Genomic DNA, 25,282 nt, shown 5'->3' with positions numbered 1-25,282 from the left:
TTCACAAAAAAAACAATGGTGTGCTTTGTTTTAACATATCTTCATTCTTTCATGAGTTATTTACAAGTTTCTCTTTGTTTACAGCCATTGACATGTCGCAGAGGTTAACACGTGAGGAGCCGATAGAAATTGTGTTGATGTTTGGTGAACGCAGTACGCGGGTCATTGCAGCAGATTTCAATGAAAGACACCCATGTATCCATATAAATGGCCCACCCAAAAAAGTTTGCCTCATCACTAAACATAATGTTCTGTGTAAACTGAGGGTCCTGTTCCAATTTTTGTTTTGCCCATTCTGCAAATTCAGCTCGCCGATCTGTGTCATCCTCGTTGAGATGCTGCAGCAGCTGGATTTTGTAAGGGTGCCATTTGTGAGTAGCTAATATCCGCCGAAGGGATGTTCAACTGATGCCAGATTGGCGAGCTGAATTTGCTGAATGGGCAAAACAAAAATTGGAACAGGACCCTCAGTTTACACAGAACATTATGTTCAGTGATGAGGCAAACTTTTTTGGGTGGGCCATTTATATGGATACACCTAAATAACATGGGAATGGGGACAGTTTTCTTGCGTATGGTGTCTTGCATTGAAATCTGCTGCAATGACCCGGTTACTGCGTTCACCAGACATCAATATAGATAGATGACATTATGAAATCTGGAAAAAGATTCCCCTTAACGTTATTTGACACGTCTGCAACTATATATCAGAATCTGTTTCAACATTTTCTAGAGCTGCTTGCGTGAGCAGGATGAAATGGAAGATTTTGCGTCCGTGCTGGCAGACAGCGAGTCATCGGATGAGGTTGACGTCGATCCCGAAGACCTGTCGATGCTGGTAAATTCCGGATGTTCAATGGTGTCATCTCATTTCTGAAGGACATGTTTGTTTAAGATGGCGAAAACATTTTGACTGGGGGATGTCCTGAAAATATGCAATAATTTATAAGTGCAGACGCACAGAGTACTTCAGGAAATATCTGTCTATAGGACAATAGTCATCTGTCCATTTATATAATTTCATATGCTTTTGTTATGATATCATATCATATCCAGAACTAGGGCCCAGTCCTTCTTTTTTTGGAATAACTTTTTATTTTATATTTCTCTGTCTTTATAGCACAGAATTTTATCCCGGAGATACAAGTCATTGCCTGATATCCACATGTCATCTTCTGGATCATTGAAAGTAAGCGATGGCTTATGGTACAGTAAATATTGGTCTCTTTTATACAAGGGGCAATGCTGTAAGTCAATAAATCACCCCTAAGATACTTGTATACATGGGTGACGGGATAGACAGTATAGTCCTAAGAATTTTTTTTTAAATGTGTTGCCAAATTGTATGAACCAATTTGCTAAAATTTGATATCAGTAAAATCAAATCCAAAAAATGACAGCATCGTGTAATTCTGCATTGTCATTTTCTATAAAAATGTTATTGCTTGATTTAAGTAGCTAGAAGACAGAGTATACGCAAAGGTGTTACACAGTGCAAAGGGGTTGAGCCTGGTAGAGAAGAAAAACAAATTACATGCATACCCACCTCCCAAAGAAGCGCCGTTCCTGCAATGTTGGCTCCGCTAATACCGGCTGGCAACGTGACATTATTGTGTCACATGACGGCGGCAGCCGATCAGCTACCACTGTCTGACTACAGCGGGCATGAGACACAACAATGTCAGGATTAGTGGTGCTGTCAGGAATAGCGCTGCTGCGAGTGGTTAGTAGTATAATAATAATAATAATACATTGTTTTAATTCCCTAAGGAGCCATAAAGTTATTAAGAAGGGGTTCTGTAGTAGTGGACTTCCCCTTTAAGAGAAACACATACACATAACAGCTCAATTTCTATTTATTGTTGCCATATGTGTTGCATTGCCTATTGCTGGCTTATGAGTTAACTGAATGTTTATCAGTGAGATCATGCTGACAGCAGAGTTTTAGTCAATTCTTTTCGAAGATCCAAACTTCTTCATCAGGACAAGACACTCTGTTTAGTCCTGAAGAAGAAGTTTGGAACTTCGAAACGCGTTGACTAACAAACTATATTCTTGGATATCCTTCCCATCTATTTTCTGCACTGGCAGCGCAGAATTAACCCTTATAATCCAATTACCTGTTTTCTTGAGCTCTTTAGTGGTTATGGTCACACAACCGCACAAGGTGAGTACCATTGCCTTAGGTCTCCCCTTTGTTACCCTGATAAAACCCCATTTGTGCTATATTGTTGTTCCAGTTTATTTCTGATGACAGCAGAGTTTCTTACGCTCATCCTCCCTTTTCTAGGCTTTTCTCATCTGACGTATGACCCCATCAGATCTAAACTTTGTGGTCAGAAATCAGCTGTGAGCAGCTTAGAAAGACTCAGAGTTGTAAACTCTTCCGGAAAAACAAGTTCTCAAAAGCTATGTGCACACAGAGTTATTTTGCTGAGTTTTCAGAGCAGAAACTTAAGGGAAATACCAGGATTTTGAAATTTGGGGATGGATTTGTAAACTTTCTGCTCCAAAAACCCTCTAAAAAGTTTTGTGTGTAGTATAACTGTGTCTCAGTTCACTCATTCTGCAGCCAGCATTAGACAGGCTGAAGGAAGCAAAGGCTGACATTTTTTTAAATAAATCCCAATTGCAGAAGCAATTTTTTTTTTAACCAAAAATACATGCATTTAAGAAAAAAAATGCCCCCCAAAGTATTATTAATTGGCTGGGAGCAGTGATCCTTATAATCCTGTTTGGGATGATTAGTTACGTAGGTTTTGAACAGATAAGTTACAATATATTGTTACTAAAATCTTTTGTTTTATTTTTCTAACAAATATTGTTTATTTTATTTTTTAATTGTCCATTATATTTGTTTATTAGTTTTATGTTATCAAAGTTTTTTTTTTCTTTTTGAAAGTACTTATTCTGTGTTTTATTTTTGCCTAGAAATCAACCTCTACTCCCAATCTATCAATCCATATGGAATGTATGTTTCATCTTTCGGCTGATTTTCAGACCAGTATGAAAGAACTTGAAATATGGAAAGGGCAGAATTATAAGTTAGCGAAACCGTCATCAGCTAGTCCGGATCACGAAGAACCAGCAGAGACGGCAGAGCCGCCGGCAGAAGACACCATAAAGCCGGCCTTACTCGCGCAGAAGGGCAATGATTTTGTGCCTTCTGACGCTGGCATTGTCACCGCTCACGTCGGAAAGCGTGTAATTAGCTTTAAGAAGAAATCAAAGAAAAAGAAAAGACTCCTAGATCCATCAAAGTTACAGGAAGTTTTGCAGAAGTTGAGACAACCTCCCCGCACCATACAGAGGTAAGCCCAAAATATTAAAGGGCCGCTGACGAGTATATCTCGTCATGGTCACTACTATAGTACCTTATATTGCATGTACCATTCTCATCTTCTATAGATCAGTCTCCCTTGTAAGATCACCAACCAGAATAAGTTCAGCAATGCCCCAGCGATGCATGAGTCTTCCACGACAACTAGATTTTCCTCACTTCCTGAAGACACATGGTGGCATCCAGGATGGTCAGGATGTTCGTGAGTGGGTGAGAGATATCTGGAATCACTGGTTTGATGAGGTGTTTCCACCAAGTCAGGCATCCATTCAAGATGAGCACAAGTACTTTGATATGACTCGTGTCCTTGACACTGATGAAGTTGCCAAGGAGGAAGTTTCATGGGTCATAGACCTGAATGCAATAGCCCCTCTTTTGGTGGAAGATCCCTCTGCATCACTACAAGATGTAATGGGAGAAATTTCCGATTTGACTGATCTAATAGAGCAACAGAGGAAACCTTCTATATTTCACTACTGTAGAAGAGGAGCGCTCAGCAGAAAGATTGGGAACCTAACACTGGCACTTCAAGATTTAGACTTGGTAAGAATATTGAAAAAATGAAGAAGTCTCGGTTTACATCCGTATAGCACTAGAAGAATATCCTGGTCACAAGCGGGGTGAGACTGAAGGAAAGTTAGAAGGGGAAATCTTAGCTTAGGGCATTAGAGGTCCAAGAAGTATCGTTTCTCCTTGCGGAGAGTGACATGATTAGCATACCGAGATGAGGAGATCTAAAGCTGCAATCCTCCTCCTCTCACTCAGCCAAACCAGATCTCCACTTTGCACTGACGGGGGGCAGTACCCCAAAACACAGTGTCTGCAAATTGAGATTCTGGTTTGGCTTTTATCCTAAGTCATGTGACAAGGCTCGTTAAAGGGTCGACATTGACTGTTAGGATTGCTACTTCCAATAGGTGGCACTAGAGTTCTAGTCCTCTTCCTCTCTGAAGAGACAATTTGCATTAGAGGTCCAAAGACAGGACCAGGCTTTTATATAAAATCATTGCAACTAACACCCACAGAATCAGTTCTTAGGGTGAGCCCAAGGAACTTGTAGGAACTGGTCCTACAAGACATAATTTGAAATTAGGGGTTGCGCTATCTGAGACATTTATGGCATGTTCACAGAGTGTCTCTGAGCTGTGGGTCCCATCTCTGGGTACCGGGCCTCTGTGCACAATGAGGAATAGAGATGTAGCCATGCCTGGGAGACTCTCACCATTTATTTCTATAGGAGCTGAGAAAACTGCAGAGCGAGCATGGAGTTACCCTAATGTTAGCTGTTGTCTTACTATCACTCCTGATTTTTAGTTTTTATTAAGAAGCACTATAGTCCCAGAAGATGATCTATTTCTTTCCTCCTTCCTCAAAGCTTTGGCCAGACTGGTCTGTGGCTGTAAGCGCTCATTCAAACATCAGTTTTTCCCATACAATTGCTATCTGTTTTTCACAAATAGCACTCATGTCAATGATTTTTGTGGACTGTGCAGAATTGCAGAGATGATTGTCCATTGTTGATCCGAGAGTCGTATCCATCTCCTCGATGAAAGTCTATTGGTCTGTGAATAAAGTCAGCACTCGGATGCCATCTGAGTGCTGTGCGTTTTTAACACACTGATAGGAGAACATGGAGAAACCTTTTGTTTTGCTTCTCATCAGATAAAATGTGGAACAAACTCTTATGAAAATCTGATCTAAAACATTGATAAAAGTGTTCTTTTATGAGAAAATCACTGACGTGTGCATGAGTCCTAGGGGCTTTTCCCCATTACATTGCAGACCCCATTTCTTTAGTAAGACTCACCCGCTCTTTAATGTTTCGGATAAAAATGTATGGGCCAAGTTAACCCCTGTGTTCTTAGCAAGATCTTTTACTTTCAAAATCATGCAGAAAATCTGTGTTTTCTAGGTTTAATGCTCCTTTAAATGGGATTTGCTTTGTCTTTTATATTTTCCTGTTTTTTGCTCTTCTCCGCAGGTTATAAGACTTGAACCCCAACTGCTAGATGCGTATTGGCACAGACATTTAATTTACCTTCTGCAAGGCAAGACCAGCGAAGCGTTGGATGACCTGAACTTTATTATTAAAAATAATAAAACTCATGCAGGTAAGAAATAGAAAACCTGATAAAAAAAAACCCCTAGCCCCACAGGTCAGCGTTTAATACCTTGAGGTTCGGATAAGGCTGCCGTCACACTGGCAGTATTTGGTCAGTATTTTACCTCAGTATTTGTAAGCCAAAACCAGGAGTGGGTGATAAATACAGAAGTGCATATGTTTCTATTATACTTTTCCTCTAATTGTTCCACTCCTGGTTTTGGCTACAAATACTGATGTAAAATACTGACCAAATACTGATAGTGTGACGGCAGCTTAATAGTGGTTGTAAATAGTGTATTTTCTGACACCCCTTAGGTGCTTTGTCTTTATTGTACATTGAATGAGTTCTCCAAGACTTTACAATTGATGACGTAGGATAGGTCATCAATATGGGATCAGTGGGAGACTGACACGCGCCCTTTGTGATCAGCTTTTTGCATTTGCTCCATTCATTTCAATAGGAGTACCTGAGAACAGCCGCTACACATTGTACCCGCAGAGAATAGCCACAAACAGCGCAAAGGTAGTGGTAACAGGTGTCGAACCTAGACTGATCAGATATTCTCAACCTATCTTAGGGATGGGGCATCTTTATCTAAGTCCTACAAAATCCCTTTAAAAGGAAGCAATCATCAGAAAAAGACCTATTATCTAAATCAAATGTTTCAGTTTTTTTTTGTTTTGTTTTACATATGACAATCTGTATTAAAAAAAAAAAAAAAAACAGAAATCTTGCAATTTTCACATTAGACACAATGGTGAGACCCCGCCCTATGTCTTGCATTGATGTGTCTAATAAGCATGTGAAAAAGTCATTGTGGGAGAATGCTCAGCAATAATATTGCCTTTTATGATTGGTCAGTCCTGAGATATCAGCTGTGTATAGAGGTGATACCTGTCAGGCTGCCGTCACACTATCAGTATTTGGTCAGTATTTTACATCAGTATTTGAAGCCAAAACCAGGAGTGGAACAATTAGAGGAAAAGTATAATAGAAACATATGCACCACTTCTGCATTTATCACCCACTCCTGGTTTTGGCTACAAATACTGATGTAAAATACTGAACAAATACTGATAGTGTGACGGCAGCCTCAATGTAAACCTGCCTGTGATGATAAGGAGACTGCTGAAAACACTTCCAGGAAGTGTCAGTTTATCAAAAAGCTCCAGTGGCCAGTGTTAAAATTGCAACATTACTATTTTTTTAAATCAAGATTGTATTATGACAAAAAATGCAAAAATTACAAAAGAAAAAACGATTAGTACAAAAATATGATTGAAACCGTAGGTCATTTTCTGACGAGGGCTTTCCAATTGAATTGAAATGAAATCCTTGCAGTATTATAAGTGATGTTCATTGAACTGAGCAGTGTACGGTTACTTTGCATTGTAGGTTTTCCACTAATGTAGAATGAAGGGCAGGTTTGGTGATGATGGCTCATAGGACATAGGACATTGGAAAAAATGTAAAGCATGATCAATAACTCTTCTCACCAAGAAAAGCAAGCTGAATGGTCAGCTTTAGTTTTGAGATCATGTTGGTCTTTATTTGAAGCAATATATGAACCACTTTCCATGTAAATATTCTTCCACTAAATTAGAAAAGATTTCAAATCAACCTAATCACTGGGTAAGTTGGCAAAATGAGTCAATAGTCCAGCGCTTGATCTCTACGCATCTACCGAGCTAAACTTATAGTGGCTGCAGTTCTAGGAAGGGTTAACTTTCTAAAATATACAGATATAATATGTGGATGGTTTTATGCAAGTCAGTTATGTAATATCTCCTATATAACACAGATGCCTACTTGTCCAAAGCTGAGATCTACAAGCAGAAAAAAGACTATACCATGTCTATTGTGAATTACACACAAGCTCTTAAATGCCGACCTACTGACGATGACATTTATTATCGGCGAGCGCAGATGTATGAGGCTCAGGATGAACTCATAATAGCCATGGATGACTATGCACAGGTATTTACAGCTTCATGTTCACCAAAAGCTAAATTCTAGCTAGCTGGGTTTCATTGAATGGTAACGTTAGGAGTTACTTGGGCAGCTTTCATCTAGTAAAGAGTAACAGTCGATGGTATACAAGTCACCTGGCCCTGTTTTAAAGGGGTACTCTCAAGTTCTTAAATTGCTTTAATTAGTTAGACAGCATGAAATAAGAAAGTTTGCATTTGACCTTCTTTTTCTACCTGCTGTCATTCTTCTGCAATGAGAGCTCTTATCTTTCATAGTGTACAGCTGGATTCCATGGAGCTCGAGCACCAATGTCTGCCCAGACATTGCCTGCTACATTTCTGCAGAGGGGTGAACACTTAACATCCCAGCCAGCTTTCTCCAGCCCATTGATTTCTGCACAGCAGTTATCTGCTCACCTCCCTCTCAGCTTCTGAAGAGATGCAGTTATAAATCACCACCTCACTGCTTTCAGGGAAGGTCTCCTAATCATGGCTCTCTGATCTTGCTGTTCAGAGCAGTGTGCTTGTTCAATTGCCTTTTTCTATGTGTAAATATAGTGATTTTAGTATAGACTCCAGAACAAACCACTGGTGGCTGAATATGTTATAGCAGAACTTGTGCTGAGCTCTATAGTTCTACTAATACTATTCACCTAAGCTGTCACTTAAAGTGGAGAGCCCCCCTGCCAGAAACCAGCAAGTGAACTATTTAGGAAATCTGTATGCTGCTTAGGAGACAACTTCAGAATAACCCTTTAAGGCCCTTACACAGGGGCTAGATCCCTAATAGTGAGAGAACAGAACATGCGTTTGATCCATACCATATGTATCAGGTTCTTATTTTTTTACGATTGGCCTGCACACTAAATTCCTTGTGCCTGTACTGTGTATACTGTATGTCATTTTCATCTCTGTTATTGGACATTGACCCCGCTTTTCTTTCTACCTTTGCAGTGCTTCCACCATAACCCCAGCCATGTGAATGCTCTCATGAAGCACGGATTGTACTATTTCAGGAACAGTAACTGGAACGTCTCTGTGCAGGATTTCACTGCCATCATCAAACAAGACTTTGACAACATAGAGGCCAGGTCTGATACAATCACGCTGTTACCGTCACCATTACATGGTCATAACATAGAACAAATTGCTCCATGTTGCATTAGTCTTTACACATTACTATAGAATGGTAATCGTAGTAAGTAAGAAAGCATTAGTAAGTAATGTATCTCAATATATATGGGCATACCTTTTCATCCTTCTCATTGGTCTAAACATTGGTCGTCCACGATTTATATTTTATAAATAGACATAACATAGAAACATTTCCAATCATTTTTGATGGTGATGTTCCATTTTTTGGGTCAGATTATGCCATCTTGCATGTCCTGCAGTGAGTGTCATACACTTTGATTACCGTATGGTTGCCCCATAGCTAGTTATCTGGTTATAGTTTGTAAAATCGATAGAAGAGAAAGTATATAGCAAAAGTCTAAAAAGGTACCCCATTCTGGTGCTGCAACTCGAAATAGATGCCCTGATGTTTGATCTCTCCTCCATAACATTTTGAGGAATATGGTTCGACACCTATGTTTGCAAAGAAATCAGGTCTTCTGGAGGCGGAAACTCCTATACACCCTTCCATCACCCAGTTGTAATGGGGTTAGTATCAGAGTGGGGGCAAATCGTTTCTCAGGACCCTGTCCATCGACCACATCAGTAACGTGTGGCCACTAGACTGAAGTCTCTTACCGATCACCATCTGCAACTCTTCTTTTGATTAACTGGCCTAGCATGAAGTTATGTGCAATGATGCCCATGCGCCAGGCCCACTAATCAAAAGTAGAGCCGCTGATGCAGTCAGGTAAGAGGCAGTTCTCAGGGCTCCAGTCTCGTGGTCTTGGCTGATGGATCGGTTCCTGCGAACTGACTCTCAGCCATCTCTTGTATCTTTCTCCAAGAACGCTATAGGAACAGAGTAGTCTCCCTCTGTGCAAATACCTCCTAGAAAATAAAGAATCTGTATAAGTAACCTGGGTCCTTGCTGTCAAACAGACTGTACCGGGGAAGAGCTTACACTAAACTTACCCGCTACAGTGAAGCGGCAGAAGATTTTTCAGCTGTCGTTCATTTGGATCCGAGAAACTGGTTGGCTTTTTATTATCGAGGATGCCTGTTGCGTAAATGCTATCCAAAACACGCACTTCAAGACTTCAGCATCTCCGGTAAGATGACAGATTTTTTAATAGTTGCCCTTTTTCTTAAAGCACCACTCTAGCTTTTTTTTTATTGCCGCGCTGGAGTGGTGCTACTAACACAGAATCCCTGCACATAAAATTATACTTAACAGCCGCCGTCTTCAGCTCTTCTTGGTGCCCCTTGTGACGGCAACTTCTGACTATCCGAACGTCAGAGGTGATGGTCACATGCTCTCAATGCAAGTCAATGAAAGCCAGAACTAGGTTCTCCTAGACTTGAATTGAAAAGTGACCTCCGGCTCTCTCACCAAACGCTGGAGTGATCCGGCAGGTCTCAAACTGCTGGAGATCGACCAGAGAAGCACTGATAAAAGATGATGATGGTGGCAGATAAGTATGAGAGTACGGACAGGGACCTTACATTAGCACCACTCCAGTTTTAAAAAAAACACTGGAATGGTGATTTAAAGGGACTCTGTCACCTGAATTTGGCTGGACTGGTTTTGGGTCATATGGGCGGAGTTTTCGGGTGTTTGATTCACCCTTTCCTTACCTGCTGGCAGCATGCTGGCTGCAATATTGGATTGAAGTTCATTCTCTGTCCTCCATAGTACACGCCTGCGCAAAGCAATCTTACCTTGTGCAGGCGTGTACTATGGAGGACAGAGAATGAACTTCAATCCAATATTGCAGCCAGCATGCAGCCAGCGGGTAAGGAAAGGGTGAATCAAACACCCGAAAACTCCGCCCATATGACCCAAAACCAGTCCCGCCAAATTCAGGTGACAGGTTCCCTTTAATATATTTTTCCAATGCTGTGCATCAAAACACCTATAATATATCCTAAATGGTTAGCCGAACAATATAAATACACCTACAAAGAGAGGCACCACACACAGATAATATAAAAGTATGTTTATTAATGACAAAAACAAGACCAAGCATGGTCATAAAAAGCCAAAACAGGCAAAGGTGAGAAACAACAAACACAGAAAAAGTGATGGACAAACCTGGAAGTTAATAATAAAATATAAATACCAGTGTATAAATATAACTCTCATTAAGGTAACAAGATGGTAGAATTTGAGAAAAAGGACACAAAATGGCCCTTATTAATTTATTCCTAGCCAGTGCTATAGCCTTATAATAAAAGAATAAATGTATAAATACCTGCATACAAAATGGACAAGCATGTGTCGAATATTAATGGATAAGGCTAAATGTGCCATATATATCGACATGCACAATGTCCAAGTACAACCATCTTAAATACGTGTCTAATATAGTACATAAAAGAACATACATTTACCAAAAACAATGGAGAGAGTCCAGGAGTCCACCACACCCGACGCGCGTTTTGCAATGAAATGCTGTGCATCATTATATGTTATAAAAAAGTGATTCCATCAAATATTTCTCTTACATTGTCCATTTCATACAATGGCAGGGTCAGCAGAGTGCATGTGGTTACTTTTATCTGTTAAGACTCTAGTCATTCAAGATTTCCACCACTCTCCACCTTCTTTCCATACATCTGCTCTGCCTCCAACCTTGGTTTCTATCCTAAAATAATGGCATTGATGTTTAGTTTTTGCATATAAATATACTTTTGAGTGTATACAGAATATATTGGTTTTTAATTTACTATGTCGTAGTGCTTCTTCATGATGGATTTGAGAACCTCAGTGCTTTTCTTCACCGTGGAGTTCTTTACACAGATCTGTGCCTGTGGTCGGAGGCGGCATTTGATTTTGAGCATGTCCTTGCCTTAGATAAGTACGTTTTAAGTGTAACTATAAGACTAACATACTCTAAAAACTTCAAGAACAGATAGGGTATGTGAACTTGTTGCTTTTTTTGTTGCGTTTTCTACATTTATTAAGTGTGTAAACTGTGATAAAAGGCGGACATAAGAGGAGGGCACTCAATATGCCAAGCTCATACTTGTTTCCCAATTTAGATGAATTGATTTACAAGATTGTATTGTATATTCCTACAGAGCCGTGCCCGTGGCACATATCAACCTGGGTCTGATTTGCTTACTTCACCGAGCCCAATATTCTCAAGCAGTGCGCCACTTCTCTGCAGCTATAAAAGTCAACCCCCTCTGTACCCGAGCATATTTTTGTAGGGCTCAGGCCCACAAACAGGTATGGAAATTGCAGAAGATACAATAGTTCTAATTACCTCCTGGACTTTGCATTTATTCCTTGTCCCACTTCTCACAGATGAAAGATTTGCATAGTGCCTTGAAGGATATAACACGTGCTATTCATCTGCATCCAGACTCTCCTGAACCCTATATAATCAGGTGAGTAGTTTTGAAATAATTTGAGCAGATTTTATTTATGGAAATACAGTAGTTGTTAAGAGGCTTTAATCTGCAGTGCCATAAAGAATAACAATGGCGATATATGATATACGGTAGTTGCACGTTGTGATATTTTTATGCAATATCATACTCATACTATATTTCCCTTGCAGTGTTATTGGTCTAGCTTAGCTAAGCATCTCCATTTTTTCCTATTTTCTAGAACATTAATGTAATTAAAATTTCATATATTTTATGTGTACATGCTATAGTGCTTGTTATGTATAGAGTTGGCAACTCACCAGCGCCCCACAATCATGACATGGAGGCATGGCATGATGTTCCCCGCTGGCGCATTGCAAATGCAGCTGTCAGAAATTGAAAGCAATATTTGACAGGTTACCAATCATGGTAGAGCATTATTTCTAATATTTTAATTTAATTTTTTTTTTTGAACAGACTATTAGTTGAATATGTGAAGATAAAGAGAAAAGTTTTGCCTGTAGTGTTATCGAAAAACCACTAGATGGTGACAAAAAACTATACTTACCACATACTGTATATATAGATATAACAAATATGTACCGTGTGGGTGTATATATATATATATATATATATATATATATATATATATATATATATATATATATATATATATGGGGTTTTACTCACTTTGGTGCAGCTGGAGGAGATCAGGAGTCTTGTTCCTTTAAACGTTCATGTGGGTTTATCCCTTCATAAACCCCAGAAGCCAAACGGAAAACAAACAGCCTTTAGATCAGACAAACATAATTTAAAATGTCCATAGCAGAGCTCTGCTTCGCCAGGTCTGTGGGCACACGGGCTGTGGTAGAATCCAATATTCATGCTCCCTGTGGAGCCAAACACACAGGAGGCCTTCTCCCTCCCAACACACAGACCATGTGCCAAACAACAGCCTCCCTTATAATAGGTTGTTAACCACACCCAGAGGTGAGGTATGTGGGTAGCTAGACCAGCCCATCTCTTACAGCTACCCGTAACCCGGTCCCAGGTGCAACAAACGAACCTCTTCGTGCTTACATTCACTAGAGAAAATACTCTGGGTTACATCACAGAGAGCAACCATCTCTGTGTTGCTCTGCGACACATACCTCCTATCGACTACTGCTCCCATCAGCCTAAGCCTGCTGCCACTAATAACATTGAGAGCAGGTGGTGTCTGATGGGAGTATTCTTCAGCTGGCACCTGCACTCTAAAATAGTATTTAAAGAAAAACAGCATGGGTTCCCCTTTATTTTTGATAGCCAGCCAGGCAAAACTCACAGCTGGGGGCTGCAACCCTTAGCTGTCAGTGTTAGCAAAACTGGTTATCAAGAATAGAGGGGCCCCCACTCCAGTTTTTTAAATTATTTAAATAATTAAAAAAATAGGCTTGGGGTCCACCTCATTTTTGACAACCAACCAAGCTGTTCTTGATAACCAGACTTGCTGAAGCTGACAGCTGACAGTTACAAAAATACAGAGGAAACCACACAAAAAATGTATTTAGAGCACAGGCGCTGGCTGATGAATGCTTCCATTAGCTGTCGCCTGCTCTCACTGTTAATAGCAACAGCAGGCGTAGGCTGATGGGAGCAGTCGTCCCATCAGCCGACCCCAGTGACTGGAGGTAATCTTTTTACCTCCGATAACAGCTGCGGCTCACACTGTCATTTCGTGGCTGTCTGACTGGCAGTAATGATTTTACCGCCAATCAAAAGAAATGTTTGCCGTGCTGTCATGTACATGACAGCGCAACAAACAATCGGGTGTGCGGGGGAGCCAAACCCAAATAGTAACACAGACTTCCTAGTGAAGTCCGTGTTCGGTGTGCGTACTCTATCAGTATGTGTTCGGTACGGATGCCAAACTTTACTGTTTGGGTTCGCCTATCTCTAAAAGTGATAAAAGATGATTTCTCAGCAACAACACATCTGATAGGAGACATACAGGTATAACTCTCCTCGGGATTCTATAACCTTAATTTCCATATTAATAATTTAAATAGGTGAAATGTGGTGACAGATTCCCTTTAATCTACCAGGTAAATGAAGCCTTGCATGATGCCAATGTTATCACCGCCCTTGTATGTAATATTCGAGTGTGCTGGGTCCCGAGGCTCTGTTTAGGCTTTTTATCTTGATGTGCAATGGTAGGATGTGCTCTTCAATATTGGTTCAAGATTGAAATATTCTGATGGTTATTAGTTAGAAGTAAGTACAGTGTCTTATGTAAAACATAATAATAGGCTGATTCATACATTTATTTCCTTATAATGAGAACCACAGGGTTCTTAAAGGTCACACTTCATAATGACTTGTTGCTCCCGGATAAAGGTCATATTGGTCATTAGTGATTTACTTTGTCTGTCTCCTGCAGGGGACAGTATCTGTATGAGATGAAGAGGTATGACCTTGCCAGCTTCTGTATTCATCACACAGCAGAGATGACTCAAGGTAAGGACCATTGTGCCCTGAGTAGCGAAGGCTGGTACTGCGGCAAACCTCTATAACTTCAGGGCTCCAAAAGTAAAAGTCACAGAATTTCTTAGAATTGGTTTCATGTCATCGCATCTCTCCTTCTTCACTTGACATGCCTCTGTTCTCTTATGCTACAAGAAGCCTGGATGGGCGCAGGTGTACTTGCAACCTTTGCTGTTCATATTGCCATTACTTTGAAATGACAGCTATTGTCACAAAAGCTAAAAGAAACCTCAAGGAATCCACAATTCATAGTTACATTCTTTTTTTGTTTAAACATAGAATTGGCTACAGTATATTGAATATTGGGTGACCTAGTGGGGTCTTTGGAACTGCAACCTTACAGCATTCAGGTGCTGAAAATGAGAATATCTGCCTTTAGTTTGTCACGCACGTGAATCGTGGACCCACTATGCCACGGTCCAGGCTTACATTTAGAGGGGCATAGCTAATAGACCTCCTGGTAGTGGAGTTAGGCTTGAGCTGCAGGTGGCCACCAGGTACCACTCCACGGCAGTCCCGATACAAAGGCAAGACCGGATACTGATGCTGATCAGACAGTGCTAATCCTGGAACACTTGATAGGACTGACACTTATGCAGGTTCAGACAGTACAGACCCTCCCTGGAACACTTGATAAGACGGACAATGGTACTGGTTCAGGTACTGCCGAAGCGGTTTCAGGTTCAGGTAACACAGCTACGGGTTTGGGTTTAGACTAGTTGGGTATAGCAACAGGTTCATGTTCAAACAGAACAGGTTCAAGGATAAGTTCAGGGACCTGATAACTAACTAGCAAGGTCAAACTCACACTAACACTACATAAAGTGTTGTACAGGCACCTCCCTACAGGGGAGCATTCCTTAAATACTAGATGCCTCCCAGCTATTGACTGGGGGAAGATTCAGAGTGCTTGCTACCCCTGTAAGAGGCGGGAAGTGCACGCACGCACTAAACGCCCCACCATGAGACCTGACCTGGGATCAGGAGACCAGGGAGTCCTACAGAGAAAGGAGACACCGCCGAGCGGCTGGGCAGTGAGTCCCTGTATGCTATTATCTTGCAAGAACCGTGTAGCAATCATCATTTTTAATAATTCCGCATTCGGTTTCCAACTAGATGCCAATCTGCAGCTTTCAGTGCTACAAACAAGATGCCTCACAGACGTAGGATGCACAGCAAGAACCTACACATTTTTTTCTTAATTTGATGCTGGATGAATTACATTTCCAATCCAGATCCATAATGTGAACCACTTATTCAGCTGTGCTGCTTATCAGTAGGACCGGACGTATATAGGACCGAACCACACTATAGTATATCAGTGCGTAAAAGCTAATGCTAGTAATGAGGGTTGAGTTAGATGTGATTATAGGGCATGTTTTGTGGCGACACCATCAAGCTTACTTACCAGCACTGTGAAATAATCTCCTAGGACAGGTTACTGCTGAGCTTGTCCTTCTAATCATACCGCGTGCCATAATGTATCAGTTGGCTTTGGTTTGTTGCAGTCCTCATTATGTCACTGTGTGACTGTATTGTGCATTTATATGTTTAATTTTAATGATTAATGCATGACGCCTGAAGAATTACAACAAAAAGAACAGTATTCAATTTACAGTGGAAGAGGAATAGTTTTTTTTTCAGATTGTCACTGGTAGAAAATAGGAACATTTCCAGTGCTGGTGTTTAAAAGTTTATCCAGGAACTGAAGTAATCAGCAGAAAATATAGCTAAAATATAGGAAAATTATTACCAGAACTTACCTGTTTTAACCAGAACTTCTACTCCGGTGGTCCTCACTGGTCTTCACTTTCCTGCTGTGATGCTATGTTCTATGTTCACTTGCCAAACTGACACCAATGATTGGCTGCAGCAGTCACTTGATTGACATCATTGCAGCTAAGTAAGCCAAGACCGGCAGGGAACAGCACTGAAGGTGAAACCAACAGGTGAGTTATAGTTAATTCATTTTTTTTCATGCTTTAACCAATTCATTTCAGTTTCCTGGACTATTCCTTTCATTTGCCCGTTATTAACAATGGGGCTTATCATTACAGTTCCATGTGGTGATGAAAAGGCCAATGAACATACACTTTGATTGTTCAGGTTGGCAGTGGGAACATGTTTTGTTATAAAGTATGTAAAATATAAATTTTTCTGTTATTCTGTTATTTTAATTAAATGAAACTCAACTCTTGTTATCCGTCCTTTGTCCATACACCGAAGCCCCATGATCAGCATGTCCATTGTTCCTCAGTGATATGGTGTTCATGACTATAATTACTTTCAATAATAACGCAAACTGGAATTGTAATACATGGCTTATCATTTTCCCAACTATACTAAGCATTTCTCTACAAATTCTATCATTCTGGTAGGATATAAAAGAGTATCATTACAAGGCTCTATATTGGTCATGATAAAGGCTATGTGCACACGTTGCAGAATTGCCGCCGAAATTTCCGCTGCAATTCTGCAACTCCCTGCCGTGGAAAATACGCATGCAGAATTGGCATGCATATTCCTGCTAAACACTAGCGTTTTGCAAGCGTAATTAGCTTGCAGAATGCTAGCGTTTTTCAAGCGATCTGTAGCATCGCTTGAAAAACTGATTGACAGGTTGGTCACACTTGTCAAACATAGTGTTTGACAAGTGTGACCACCTTTTTACTATTGATGCTGCCTATGCAGCATCAATAGTAAAAAGATATAATGTTAAAAGTAATAAAAAAAATAAAAAATCGTGATATTCTCACCTTCCGGCGTCCCCGGCAGCCTTCCCGCTCCTCGCGAAGCTCCCAGCAGCTCCCGTTCCCAGTAATGCTTCGCGGCAATGACCCCAGATGACGTGGCATCACTCGAGACCGCTGCGTCATCACAGGTCATTGTCGCAAGGCATTACTGGGAACGGGAGCATTGCGAAGAGCTGGAAGGCTGCGGGGGCCCACTGGAAGGTGAGAATATCCAGTTTGCCCTGGAGTGGAAATTTCTTAATATGTGATGTGTTTAAGCAAGTTGACGCAAAATACTTTATGAAACTGCTCCCTTTAATTATGACCAGTACCCACAATTGCAATCAAGCATTTATCTGATAACTAATCATAAGTTTTTTACATCGCTATGGGTGTTTTCATTACATTCTGCTCTGGTGGAAGGCTTTCAAGCATGAACTGACCATTTAAGAGCCTACCACAGCATACGCCATCCCACTGATCATAGGAGCTTAATCTCTACTGGAGAGAGAAAAAGAACCCCACTGACTATAATATCTTATAAAGGAGAGATGAAGAGGACCCTGCTGACCATAAGAGCTTACACTCTACAGGAGATAGAAAGAGGACTCCGCTGACCATAAGAGCTTATGGATCGCCCCTGTGTAGGGCAATGGGGTACTCGGTACCGGGTCCTTCGGTTCTCAAGGGGGATGTCACGGGTGGCTGACCCACTCCGTGGCCCTAGGGACGTCTGGTGAAAATGGGGGAAAGGTCTTTAAAGGGATATGTTTGTGACGCCACCTGTGGTATTCAGTCAGGGTGACCGACGCTGCTTTAAGGGGTTCGCTGGGGTGATGTTATGGCAGCCAGATGGTATACCTTCCCACAGGTGAAGTATGTCCCCAGGGCTTCCCAGTGTGTAGGTGGTGGATGGTGAGAGGCGCAGTGAAGAACGAGGACACAAGGTGGCAGTCTCTTTACCTTTTTACTGAAGGTTCAGCATCCACAGTCCAAAGCACCAGATCACGGGGCAGGCAGAGTCCGGATGGTTTGAAGGCAAATCCAGAGTCCCCTTATCCAGATGGAAATCAGTAGCCTTCCTCTTGCGTCTGTATGTTGTAGTACCTTACTGCTGAGGTCCTCACAACTGTTGTTGGTGTTCTAGATGTTATGTCTTTCTCTCTGTCCCCCAGATGGATAGGAGAAAACCCGTATGACTGGAGGCCTGAGGCTTTTTACAGGGACTCTAGCACGCCCCAGCCCCCACAAGTTGCCACCATGCCTCCTGGGTATAGGTCGGGCAGGTAACGTGGAATTATCTGTCCTGCCGGTCTCTGGAGCAAGGCATAGAGACTGTTGGTCTCGGTGTTTCGGCTACCGGATCCTGCGCCTCAGAAGGAGGCAGCCTGCATAGGGCAGAACTCCTTCTGGTTTCCTCTCCTTTTGCTGTGACTTCGTTTCTCACCCTCTACAATACAATTCACTGTTCGTGTCTTTTTCTTAGGATGCTGCCGCACGTCGGGCAAGCGCAGCTCCGTGGCTTTCTGTCTAGGCCTCTGACAGGATCCCACCCCTGTCAGGGAACACTCTGTTGGCAACTGATAGATGTTCCTCTTTCCTCTCTGTCTGCCTGACAGGAACTCACTGAGCGAAGCTCAGCCAGCTTCTGACTAACTTCCTATCCAGACAACCAGTTTTACCTAATTGTGAAGAGTGCCCTAATAAATAGGAGCATAGCTCCCCCCTGGTGGACTAGAGTGTGAAATGTGTTGCATGGTTTGTGATACCTGGTAAAGAGATCTCCTTTATTGCCTTCAAACGTAACATCACTCCCCCCTAGAGGAGAATGATATTACTGCAATGACCAGTACCCTGGGGCGCTGCACTTACACTCTACAGGAGAGAAAGAGGACCCTGCTGACCATAAGAGCTTAGACTTTACAGGAGACAGAAAGAGGAACCTGCTGACCATAAGAGCTTACACTCTACAGGAGAGAGAAAGAGGACTCCGCTGACCATAAGAGCTTGCCCTTTACTGGAGAGAGAAAGAGGACTCCACTGACCATAAGGGCTTACACTCTACAGGAGACAGAAAGAGGACCCCACTGACCATAAGTGCTTATACTCTACAGGACAGAGGACTGCGCTGACCATAAGAGCTTACGCTCTACAGGAGAGAGAAAGAGAACCCCACTAACCATAAGAGCTTACACTTTACAGGAAAGAGAGTACCACACTGAATATTAGAGATTACACTCTATAGGAAAGATGGAAGATGAAAGGTGGGCAGTGGAAATCCACAAGGTGCCACGCTCAGTCAGGAACCACCCAGGTCAGACAAGAGAAGTCGGTTTATTCAACACAACTTGTTTCAGGGATGATCCGTCACCTTCACCAGGTGATTACAAAATGTATACCATGCTTCTGTAAATTCCTTGTTGCATGCATCCTCCTCCCACACCTCACATACCATCAAGGCCTTCCCAGTTGGACAGTTCATCAGGATGAAGCGGATCTACTCAACAGATCAAAAATTTGAGGCTCAATCAGAAGATTTGAAAAATAGGTTCAAAACCCGTGGATACAGTAACCGATGCATAAAACATGGATACGTGAGGGCCAAAAAAAACAAAGAGACACCAATTATTGTTTAAAAATAGAAAAAGGCAACATCTGAAAGTAAGATCAGATTCATCTCCACATACAATTTCCATTGGAAACGTATGCAGGAGATAAACACACATTGGTCAGTACTTCTCACGGATCCAGTTTTAGCAACCAATATTACAACAAGACCGTGCTTTACCGCAAGACGTGGTAAAAGTATTAAAGACTTATTAGTGAAAAGCCATTATGTGGCAAAGGTAACCAATCCCTTAAAGCCAAGTAACAGGGGTCCAACTTGGAGATGTTACCCGTGCGGTGACTGTCTGGCATGCAAAGAAAAGAATCTAATTAGGGGTACCCATTTTATGTCATCAGATGGAATGAGAATATTTCAGATTCGGCATCATATAGGCTGTAGTAGTACATATGTGATATATCTGGTCACATGTCCTTGCTCCAAGATGTAGGGCTGACATCACGTCAACTCCGTGTCAGTGTAAGGGAGCACGTGAGGGATATTACAAATGCAAGAGAAGTTGAGGATGTCAGTACCCTGAAAACCCTCCCGAAACATTTCCATAGGTTACATGGATGTGATCCCAGGGGTCTACAGATCCTTGGGATCGATCAGGCACACTGTGGTAGCAGAGGAGGGAATATTAAGCGGTTGCTGGCACAAATTGAATGTAGGTGGATCGTGACTTTAGATTCCATTACCTCTGTGGGATTAAACGAAAAATTGAGCTTCGCTCCATTTTTGTGAGGGTCCTTGCTCCGACGTGTCTTCTCTGTGCAATAAGTGTATATTCTTTGTATTTTTAACTTTTTTTATTTATTTTGTTGTGTTTTGTCTTTATTTATGTTTTTTATTTTTGCATTCCTAAATTGGGTTTTCCCATGCTGGGCGTTGTGTGGTAGCATTTTGTACATAAAGTTTGAGGAATCAAGGAGGATGATATATTTTTTATCATTAAACTCTACATCTGAAGATGGTGGGACCTATTTAAAGGAAGAACATATGGAACCATGTTATTGCTTGCTTTTTGACAAGACGGCGAGTGCAAATCGGGGGCGTTTTTCAGCACATAGTCATTACAGTGTATTTCATGAATGTGTAATGATTTCATATATTTATGAACCAATTAGGCATATCACTCATTTTTACACGGGATGATTATGCATCATTCTTTATAATTGATGATGCATTTTTATACATATAAAATTCATGCACTATTTTAGCATGTTTCACATGTATATATTTATATATGTCTTTTCTCATCATGCACATAATTATTTATTTTTCGCCATTAATTTGATGCATTGCCTTGCACTTATGCACTTTATATTCATGGTCTGCACATGTTATTATCATGGGTTCACTTACTAACTCTAATCTGTGCACTCTGCTGGACTTTTATATCATGGTTGCCATCTGATGCAATCCTCTCTCGTTGGCAAGGCTTGAGGGACCTTGCGTCTTCAGGTTCACTTTTCCAAGTGCGCATGTCTATTGATATCACCGGGGAATTTCCCCCTGACGTGCGCTCTTTGTGAATGCCGGGGAGCGGGGAACTATTTCTGGTGATGGCGGCGGTGCGCGTGCACAATAACGACACGCCGCATGATGAATGCCACTGTAAAACGCCGGTTTGGGGAAGCTTTATTCATTCCCTTTTGATAAAGCCTACACGAAACGAGCGTCAGGGGTTGGATCTGGTTCCTCGGCACCATGTTATTCCCCATCATGGGTAAGCTACGGTACTTAGCTGTTAAGGGCACTTTTTCTTTTTTCTTCCTCTTTGTGGGGGCGCATCACCACTGTGGCAGCCTCAAATAATTCAATATAGAATGTGTACTTCGGTTGCATGATTGTTAGCATTGGGTTTACATTAGGTCCAAATGCGTTATTGACATACAAGGTGCATACCATATGCTGTTGAAATTTACAGTGCTTTATATTAGTACCATGATGATGTGTATCATTATCAATGTTGTTTATGCCTTGGACCCAGGTGCTTCTCACTAGGGTTTAATGTTCTATGTTTGCGCTTCATTTTTTATATATTTTGTATTATCATATGTAATACATTATTTTCATTTTTAAATTTTTGTGTATGGAACTCCATTGTTTTTGGTTAATTACTTGTATTAGGAGTATACACTTATTATCCTGCTACTTTACATGGGTAAAGATATATATTCACTTGAATGTTACTTTCAACTATATGGGACCCACTATATGGGACCCATGAAAGAGGACACCGCTGACCATAAGAGCTTACACTTTACTGGAGAGAGAAAGAGGACTCCGCTGACCATAAGGGCTTACACTCTACAGGAGAGAGATAGAGGACCCCGCTGTCCATAAGAGCTTACACTCTAAGAGAGACAGAAAGAGGAACCTGCTGACCATAAGAGCTTACACTCTACAGGACAGAGGACTGCGCTGTCCTTAAGAGCTTACACTTTACTGGAGAGAGAAAGAGGACTCCGCTGACCGTAAGGGCTTACACTCTACAGGAGATAGAAAGAGGACCCCACTGACCATAAGTGCTTACACTCTACAGGAGAGAGAGTACCCCGCTGAAAATTAGAGATTACACTGTACAGGAAAGACGGAAGATGAAAGGTGGGCAGTGGAAATCCACAAGGTGCCACGCTCAGTCAGGAACCACCCAGGTCAGATAAGAGAAGTCGATTTATTCAACACACAACTTGTTTCAGGGATGATCCATCCCCTTCACCAGGTGATTACAAAATGTATACCATGCTTAGTGCTTTAAATGGACAGAAACTAACGTGATTTGTTGATTATTAATTGCATAAAAACCTAAAAAACATACGGTAAATATACATAAAATTTAAATGATTCCAAATCATAAGACAAAACAATAATAAAAATCATTAATATACAAAAAATTAATATCAATTGTTAGAAAAAAGAGAAAAATAAATACAATTCAAATACTCAAATACTCCTAAAAACCCATCCCCCTAGGTGGCTCCATTAGACTTAGATCAAAAGTTTTTGGAAAAAGGTTATCCGAAAGGAATCCTTAAAGATGCATCTAAGAAAACAAGGAATTTCCAACAGATTGTTTGAACAATATAAGGGATACAGGGATGGAAATGGAAATATCCAATTAATCTGCTGGGGACAATATATAGATATAGTTTTGGAACCACATTTAGTATGTCTCATAAAATTGTCAAAAACCTTTTTTGAAAAAGTATTGGTTTATTTTGGGGACTGATCCAGTCCTGTCGGTTGATTTACCCAAAAATGTAGGGGCATGATTAAGTCTGGAAACACTAAGTGTCTATGCTGCACAATGTTGAAGCATGGATGTACTGAATTTCTTTCAAATAATTTGTATTAAATTTTTAAATAAAGTACAGTGCCTTACGTAAGCATTCGGCCCCCTGGAACTTTTCAGCCTTTTCCCACATATCATGCTTCAAACATAAAGATACCAAATGTAAATTTTTGGTGAAGAATCAACAACAAGTGGAACATAATTGTGAAGTTGAACGAAATTTATTGGTTATTTTAAATTTTTGTGGAAATTCAAAAACTGAAAAGTGGGGCGTGTAATATTATTCGGCCCCTTTAACTTAATACTTTGTTGCGCCACCTTTTGCTGCGATTACAGCTACAAGTCGCTTGGGGTATGTCTCTATCAGTTTTGTTCATCGAGAGACTGAAATTCTTGCCAGGTCTTCCTTGGCAAACTGCTCTAGCTCAGTGAGGTTTGATGGAGATCGTATGTGAACAGCAGTTTTCAGCTCTTTCCACAGATTCTCGATTGGATTGAGGTCTGGACTATGACTTGGCCATTCTAACACCTGGATACGTTTAATTGTGAACCATTCCATTGTAGATTTTGCTTTATGTTTGGGATCATTGTCTTGTTGGAAGACAAATCTCCGTCCTAGTCTCAGGTCTTTTTTTGAAACATACATTTTTATTTATTTACAAATTGTGTCGAGCATTACATCTTAATGACAGTAAATTCTTAGTGATTAACACAATGTTATGGGGATTAGGGAAGGGAGGAGGATAGGGGAAATGGTGACATTACAATAAGTATCCAATCACATTCTCTATGTGCGAATCTGCAAAATTATCTAATAACGGTATTTAAATGAAAAGATTAGTATTTGTTCCATTTTTTATGAAATTGAGCTATATTATTATTAGATGTAGCGATTATTTTTTCTGATAGGCAATTTTCGTTGATCAGTGATACGACCTCGGGCAGTGAGGGGCACTTGGAGTTTTTCCAGTAACTAGCAATTTTGATTCTTGTTGCTACAATAATATGTACAATCACTGTACGGAACTCATAGGGAAACGAGTCCAAATCAATAGCGAGTAATGCCTGCTGTGCATTAAGAGTCACCGGTATACCACAAATCTGGAACATCAGATGATCTATGGCTGCCCACAGACGTCCAATTCTGTCACAACTCCACCATACAGGTAGCATGTCTGCACAGGGGTCTCCACACCTCCAGCACGTGTCTGGGGAACTGCGGAACATCCTAGACAATCTATTGGGAGTGAAATACCATCTATATAACAACACAGTACATTTAGATTGGCTTCCAATAATTGAGAAGGATGCTCTCCACTGATTCGGTGTGAATGTGCATTTTAGGTCTTTTTCCCACTTTTGCAGGTATGTAGTTAGAGCGGGCAGGGTATTCTCCAACATACAGTCGTAGCTTGTGGACAGCGCCCTAATCTGTGATGTCGGGTTCATCGGCATAGAGTAGAGTTTAGATGGCGGTGTAGGCATCTGTTTTTTCCTTTCAGTTAGGAAATGCCGGATCTGCAAATATTTGTAAAAATCCATTTGAGGGACATTGTATTCATCTCGCAATGATGTAAAAGTAATTATTTCCTCCCCCTCATACAGGTTCCCAATTGAGGTGGTTTTGGGTAAATTCCAATTTTTAAGTTTGAGGTCCGGGATACAATGCTACAGTGTCTCTATAGGAGCCTTGATAAATACGGTTTGTATAAGGCTTAATTTATTAGTCAACACTCTCCATAGCTCCAGAGCCACGTCTATTGTTGGGGACATTTTTAGGTTTTTATTAAGGACTATAGTTTGATGTGCATGGTAAAAAGCTGAGACATTGGAGGTTCTCACCAGATGTTTTTTAATTGCTATCCAGTGCCGGTCATCATCATTATTCCACATGAATCGTGTAACTGTTCGAATAATGCGGCCCTGTAGTAACGGCATCCCAGGCCACCCTTACTCATAGGGATGTAAAGCGTGTCGGCTTGGACTCTGGGTTTTTTTCTCGTCAGATGTATTTTACAATCATTGCTTGAATCTCTTTTAATATTTTCATTGGGAATATGACAGGGAGAACAAATACAGTATTTGTGGGAGAATGAACATTTTCACTGACGCAATCCTACCCAGCCATGATAGTTCGTATTTCTTCATGCGTAACATATCAGTTTGGATTTTCATCCTCAGAGCCTCATAACTCAATGATTACATTTTATCTGCT

The 25,282-nt window shown here is 41.0% G+C and overlaps 1 protein-coding gene across 1 annotated transcript in view; it reads left to right on the top strand.

Moving 5' to 3' along the window:
- Positions 1 to 739: 739 nt before the first annotated feature.
- Positions 740 to 25,282, top strand: part of LOC138643121 (uncharacterized) — a 127,483-nt gene continuing 102,940 nt past the window's right edge. Inside the window, exons 1-12 of the mRNA XM_069731884.1 lie at positions 740 to 838; positions 1,121 to 1,189; positions 2,932 to 3,311; positions 3,409 to 3,883; positions 5,322 to 5,451; positions 7,247 to 7,422; positions 8,370 to 8,506; positions 9,471 to 9,640; positions 11,269 to 11,389; positions 11,613 to 11,763; positions 11,842 to 11,924; positions 14,326 to 14,402. Coding sequence (XP_069587985.1) covers positions 758 to 838; positions 1,121 to 1,189; positions 2,932 to 3,311; positions 3,409 to 3,883; positions 5,322 to 5,451; positions 7,247 to 7,422; positions 8,370 to 8,506; positions 9,471 to 9,640; positions 11,269 to 11,389; positions 11,613 to 11,763; positions 11,842 to 11,924; positions 14,326 to 14,402 — 2,050 coding nt within the window. The 5' untranslated portion in view covers positions 740 to 757. The remainder of the gene's footprint in view (positions 839 to 1,120; positions 1,190 to 2,931; positions 3,312 to 3,408; positions 3,884 to 5,321; positions 5,452 to 7,246; positions 7,423 to 8,369; positions 8,507 to 9,470; positions 9,641 to 11,268; positions 11,390 to 11,612; positions 11,764 to 11,841; positions 11,925 to 14,325; positions 14,403 to 25,282) is intronic.

The sequence above is a fragment of the Ranitomeya imitator genome, chromosome 1 (genome assembly GCF_032444005.1).
Source record: "Ranitomeya imitator isolate aRanImi1 chromosome 1, aRanImi1.pri, whole genome shotgun sequence".
Classification (NCBI taxonomy): domain Eukaryota; kingdom Metazoa; phylum Chordata; class Amphibia; order Anura; family Dendrobatidae; genus Ranitomeya; species Ranitomeya imitator.
The sequence above is the reverse complement of the archived record's forward strand: the minus strand, read 5'-3'. Positions and strand labels throughout refer to the sequence as shown.